Source organism: Aphidius gifuensis, linkage group LG3 (assembly GCF_014905175.1).
Source record: "Aphidius gifuensis isolate YNYX2018 linkage group LG3, ASM1490517v1, whole genome shotgun sequence".
NCBI lineage: Eukaryota > Metazoa > Arthropoda > Insecta > Hymenoptera > Braconidae > Aphidius > Aphidius gifuensis.
Genome location: NC_057790.1, coordinates 26086807 through 26093327, shown reverse-complemented (window position 1 = coordinate 26093327; position 6521 = coordinate 26086807). Strand labels below are relative to the sequence as shown.

The 6521-nt window shown below is 26.6% G+C and overlaps 1 protein-coding gene across 1 annotated transcript; it reads left to right on the top strand.

The window, feature by feature from the left end:
* The first annotated feature begins 250 nt into the window (after positions 1-250).
* Positions 251-6104, top strand: LOC122853330 (RNA-binding protein 25). Its single transcript, XM_044153734.1, has 9 exons — positions 251-541; positions 764-923; positions 1013-1370; positions 1448-1639; positions 1723-1859; positions 3745-5017; positions 5108-5559; positions 5622-5768; positions 5834-6104. The coding sequence occupies exons 2-9, from the start codon at positions 816-818 to the stop codon at positions 5924-5926; spliced, it is 2760 nt and encodes a 919-aa protein (XP_044009669.1). The 5' UTR covers positions 251-541; positions 764-815; the 3' UTR covers positions 5927-6104.
* Positions 6105-6521: the final 417 nt, after the last annotated feature.

Sequence of the window (6521 nt, the reverse complement as noted above, 5' to 3'; positions counted from 1 at the left end):
ATTATAAAGAAAATCATCAAGAAAATTACAATCGTAATCAAGTTCATTTAACCTTCAACATTCAACATTCATTTTTTTAACATTAAATATCAATTTTGTAGCCAGTTAAACAAAATATACAATTATTGTTTCACGGATATAATAATAATAATTTTGTTTTCAAATTTAAATTCAAAAAGTACGTCGATAAGAACGATACCAATTACCATTTGATGAAAAAAAAAAATATACCTATTATTATTATTATATAAAATGGCGGCACTGGCAAGAAATAGAGTCGGTAGAGTCCCCTAAGAAAAAACTTGAGTGATTACAAATATAAATATAAAATTAAATTAATCCATACACCAATTATGTATAGTCGTAAATATTAGCAATATCATATCAAGTGTAATTGTGTAAAAATTCATTTCCAAAATGTGTATAATAATAATTATGTATTGATATTAAAATTATTATAAATTTTGATGGTTATGTTCAACACTGGCCTCCATTAATAAATTAAGCTTGGCATCGGTATTGCTGTCATCTGAATATTATTGTAAGTAATAATTCATCATTACTTAAATTTTTTATAACATTAACAAACCAACAATTAAGTTATTAATTAATTTTATGTCAACTGACAGTTTGTCATAGTCTGTTTATAAAAAATTTAGTTGATTCATTCATTTTAAAAAATATACAAGTACATAATTTTATTTTTGGAGCAAATGATTTTATTTATAATGCAAAAATACTAATGACAATTATTTATTTACAGATATTATTGTTTTTTTTTTGAGTAAATAAAAGAGTTATTTATAAAAGTGAGAATGTCTTATCCTGGACAACCGCCAATGGGTATGCCTGGTATGCCTCCAATGCCATACATGGTTGGAGCACCACCTCCAATAATCGGTGGAGTTATGCCAATGAATCATGTGAGTTTATTTACAAAAAAAAAACAATAACAATATCATTTCTATAGTAATTATTTTTATACTTGTTAAATAATTCATGTATTTTTTAGCCTATGATTCAAAGACCAATAACACCAATGCAAACGTCAGCACCAGCTGTTCGTTATTCAAGGGGACAAACAAGACATGAATTAATAAGAAGACGTGAACGTGAAAATGGACCAGCAGTTACAGTATTTGTTGGTAATATTATGGATAGAGCACCAGATATTATGATAAGACAAATTCTTGGTGCTTGTGGTCATGTTTTATCCTGGAAAAGAGTGCAAGGTTTTGGTTTTTGTGAATATGCTGGTCCAGATGCTGGTTTACGTGCTGTTAGATTGCTTCATGATATGGAAATTGGTCCTAAAAAATTAGTAATTAAAGTTGATGCTAAAGCTAAAGTGGTACTTGATCAGTTTAAAGGTAAAATTAATTTGTTAAAAATAATTGTTTTATTTATTTATTGTTGTGTATTTCTTTTATTTTGTTTTTTTTAATAGCTGAAAGAAGAAAGAAATTGAAAGGTGGTCAATCACCTTTACAAGACGAAAAACCATCTGAAAATATTGATGATGATAGCGATGATTATATGGATGATACGATGCGTCATTTTGATACTGAATCACTTGCTCGAATTAAAAATGTCATATCGGAATATTCTGTTGACATTGAAATGGCCCTATCAGCACCAGGTTAATATAAATTACAAAAATTAATAATACTATTTTAAATCAATCATTACAATGCAATTGTTTTATTAAATTTATTTTTTTAGATGCAAGAAGAGCAGCATATGAGGAGTATCAGGCTAAATTATTAGCAAAATCACTGGACCTAGATGATGCTGAAATAGAAGAAGATAAACGAGAATTAATATCACGTGAAATTGGAAAATTCAGAGAAGTTATGAAGGTAATTATCACATAATACATTTAAAATTATTCAGATGAAAAGTCAATCTTTAAATTGATTTCCTTTTATTTGCAATGGCTCTTCGACTTGTTCATTTTTTTTTTTTTTTTTCATTTGCGACAATTATTTATATAATATGATGAAAAAAGAAAAATATTTTTTTGAGGCTTTACAAGTTATTATTTTTTTTTTAAATAAAATTATTACGCCAGGTAATTAAGATTTAAAAAAAAAAAAACAATTATTAATTTGTTCTCAATAACAATTAATAATTAAAAAAAAAAAAAAAAAATATATTTTTGGGATGGAAGCGTGATTAGCATCTGAAAGATTCGTGATTCGTTTGTGTAAATATAACAGTTGGGGTTGCGTTGGTCAGTTGGGTGACATCTTCAATCAATTGTCTCTTTCAAGCAAGTTCAAATATTCCTTGTGTTTAATTACAAACGGCTGCCCAATCGTCAGTAAGTCAGAGATATTATTAACAAAAAAAAAAACAAACAAATAGACAAATCAATATCATTAGATAAAAAAAAGAAAAAAATAAATCAACAAACTTTATCATTGTTTCTTGAACACATTTTAAAAATAATAGAAACAATAATAATTTCGATTTCGACATTTAATTATTATTATATAAAAATAGAAAGAAAATATAAATTTTTAATTTTTTTACGAGACTGTTGAGTTGTTGTGTTTGTTTTGTGTAAACAGCTTCTGTCAACGTCTCAATCAGACACATGTAGTAGCCTAGGTGTGATCCACTTCGTTCACCAATAACTTCAACACAGACTGATCGTGTTATCAATACCGTGAGTAAAATTCACACAAAGAAAACATTAAAAAATCGAAATCATAAATTAACGTTTAGTCAAACTATTCTTTTTTTTTTTTAAATAATATTTTTACTCATCGAAATTGAGATAGAAAAAATTGATTATAAATATTAGTAATTAATTAATAACGTGGTGAACAATTTATTACATTTAAATATAACAATAAATAATTATTTTAATTGTTAAAATTATTTTATTTTTTAAATATTGTCATGAGCTGTTTGATGTTTCTAAAATATTAATAGACGTGATGATTGATTAATCGGTAAAATTTTGGGGTTGTTGTTATGTTAAATAAAAAAATTAGCTAATAAATATATTAGAGGTATCAAAAAGTCGGTGAATCTTTGGATATTCAACAGTTATCGGGTGGACATTAGATGTACTGGTGCTTCCAGAGTGGATTAACACGAGAATGTTTGGCAGTCCGCCACTTTTGGCTACATCTTCTACGCTATCAATCGGGTATACTTGCTTTATTTTATTTATGGAAAAAAAAAACAATTATTAAATTATGCTGTTACCCTTTTTAAATTATTTTTAAATATATTTTTTTTCATTATGGCAATATGTTGATGTTGTAAGTACATCAATGAAGCCAATAAATTTTTTTTTTTTGTTTATCTAATTAATTTTTTTATATAACTAGTTTTAAGGATTATTTATTTATTATTGTATAGAAGTTACCAGAGTGTTGGGCTGATGCTTGATTAAACATTTCAATGGAGAGTGAGTATACATCGATCGAAAATAAAAAAAAAAACAAAAATAATCAACAAAATAATTAATTTAAAAAAAAAAAAACAAATTGTAGACAATAAATTGATTTATTTTATTTTATTTTTTTAAAATTAAATTATTAAAATCCTCAAATAGCCCCTAATAGGATTTTTAATAATAAAATATATCTATTTTTTTTTTTTTTCTAAATTTTGTTGATAAAAAAAAAAAAATAAAACTGGTTTTTTAATTGTAAATAATATTAAAGTATGAAAAAAAAAAAAATATGAAAAATTAAATTTAAAAAAAAAATGCTTTGTATTTTTTAGAAACAAGAGGAAGAGAAAGCACAAGTTAAAAGAAAAAAAGAAGCTGTAGAAAAAGAAGAGCGTGAAAAACGTGAAAAAGAAAAAAAAGATAGACGTGCTGTTGGCGGTGGTGTTGGTGGTAATGATGATGATGTTGTCATAACAAAAGATGATCACAATAATGACATAGGAAGTCCATTGTCACACAAAGGATATGTTGATAATAGACGTGATAGAAGAAGATCAAAATCAAGATCAAAAGAACGTGATATACAACGTGATCAACGTGAACGTCAACGTGAACGTGAACGTAATGAACGTGAAAGAGATCGTGATCGTGAAATAAGAGATAGAGAACGTGAAAGAGATCGTGATCGTGAAAGAGAACGTGATCGTGAAAGAGAACGTGAACGTGGTGATCGTGATGAAGTTAGAAAAACTGAACGTCAATTAATGCGTGAACGTGAAGAAGAAGATGAAACAAAAGAACGTAAAAAAAATGAACGTAGAGCTAGAGAAAAAGAAGCAGCATATCAAGAAAGATTACGTGCATGGGAAGGACGTGAAAGACGTAAACAAAAAGATTATGAAAAAGAAGCTGAAAAAAATAAACAACGTCGTGATGCACGTGAAAAAGAAGCTAAACGTTTAAAAGAATTTTTAGAAGATTATGATGATGATAGAGATGATGCAAAATATTATAAAGGTAAAGAATTAGCACGACGTTTAGAAGAAAGAACACTTGAAGCTGAATCAGATTCACGTGATAGATGTGCTGAACGTCAAGAATTACAACGTTTACGTGAAAAATTATATGCTGATGAAACACATCCAGATCCAGCTGCTGAATTTGAAAGATTAAAAGCTGAACGTGAAGAAGAATACAAGCCAAAACCTGTCATAACAATTATTGATGAAGATGATGATAAATTAAATAATGATAATAATGATAATGATAATAATGATAATAATAAAAAAATACAAGATATTGAAACTGAACCAATTGATAGTGATAGTGATGATGGTATACAATTTGAGGATGCACCACATGAAGAAATACCATCAAGAACACCACCAAGACATCATCATCATCATAGACGACATCATAGACATCATCAAAATCATCATCAAAGAGATACCATTGATATTATTGATACAGATAATAATGAACAAGATAGAGATAGAAAAAATCATTCACCCAGTCAATCACATAATGATACACCTGGACAAATTAATCATGATGATGATTCAAGAATGTCAGCAACTAGTGAAACAACTGAAAAAACAAGTGGCAGTAAGTTTTTCTAAAATATAACTTTTTATTGTTACTATTGTTGTATATTTCATAATGAATTATTTGCTTAAAAATATTTTTATTCATTAGGTAATTTTGTACCATTTGTAATGTCTGCTGGTGCTGGTGCTGGTGTTGCTGGTGGTGTTGCTGGTAGTGGTAGTGGCAATAGTAGTGCTATTAAAAATGATCAAGTTGATAATAAAACACCATCGAGTCCAAATAATATTATTGGTAATAATTCACAACAAACATTACCAGTCAAAAAAAAAAATCGTATGGATGTTAAAGATGTATTTAATACTGATGATGATGATGATATTACTAATAGCTCAAAAAAACGTAAACTAGTACCACTTGATTATGGTGATGAGAAAAAGAAAAAAAATAATGATGATAATAATGTCAGTAAAATTGCTAAAGAAGAATCTTCTAAAAGTCAAGAAGAAAAAAGAAAACATATTAAAACACTTATTGATAAAATTCCAACTGATAAAAATGCGTTATTTGGATATCAGCTTGATTGGGCTGTCATTGATAATGTAAGTTTTTTGGATATATATTTAATATTATAATGTTTTCTAAACTTTTTAAATTATTTTAGGGTTTAATGGAAAAAAGAATAAGGCCATGGATTAATAAAAAAATCATTGAATACATTGGTGAACCAGAGCCAACGCTTGTTGATTTTATTTGTAGTAAAGTCATGGCTGGTAGTTCACCACAAGGAATTCTGGATGATGTCCAAATGGTAATTAAAATTAAAATAATAATTAAAATAAATTATAGCTAATGATTGTATTTTTTTAATTCAAGGTTTTAGACGAAGAAGCTGAAGTATTTGTTGTAAAAATGTGGAGGTTACTAATTTACGAAGTTGAAGCGAAAAAAATGGGTCTAGTGAAGTAATTAATAAACATTTTAAAATTGTTTTAACAATTTATTAATTATCAATATTACTAAAATCAATACCCCTCTTGTATGATGTAAACGTTTAGATATATAATTATAAAAAGAAATTAATAATAATGAGATGGATAACATCTTTTTTAAAAAAACAAACAAAACAAAAATTGAAGAAAATTTTTTATTAAATAATTTTACAAAATCCTCAACGCAATTGGATGCATTTTAAAAATACAATGACAAAAAAAAAAAAGAAAAAAAGAAACATTGTTATTTATTAATTAAGGAAGAATGAAAAAAAATATAAATCATTAATTTTATTTATCATGAAAATTTCTATTGAATTTATTTTTATTTTTTTTTTTTTGTATTAAAGAAAAAACTGTAATAAATTTATACATTTTAAAAATATATTATTTATATTCAAGGGTACAGAAAGAGAGTACGTGCTATTGGACATTCGAGTAGGTATATATAAATGTAATTTTATTTATTCAGTGGAAAATATGAGTCTCATTGTCATGCAAGACACAAGCACATCAACCTTAAGGAAAATCGCATTTCAAGTTGCAATGGAACACTACCACCACCATCATTT

What these genes read in the sequence shown, in the direction of transcription:
- LOC122853330 (XM_044153734.1), top strand. Translation starts at nt 816, where the DNA reads ATGTCTTATCCTGGACAACCGCCAATGGGTATGCCTGGTATGCCTCCA. An exon ending in AATTCAGAGAAGTTATGAAG is followed by an intron (nt 1,860 to 3,744) that starts GTAATTATCACA and finishes TGTATTTTTTAG; the next exon opens with AAACAAGAGGAAGAGAAAGC. An exon ending in TTCTGGATGATGTCCAAATG is followed by an intron (nt 5,769 to 5,833) that starts GTAATTAAAATT and finishes TTTTAATTCAAG; the next exon opens with GTTTTAGACGAAGAAGCTGA.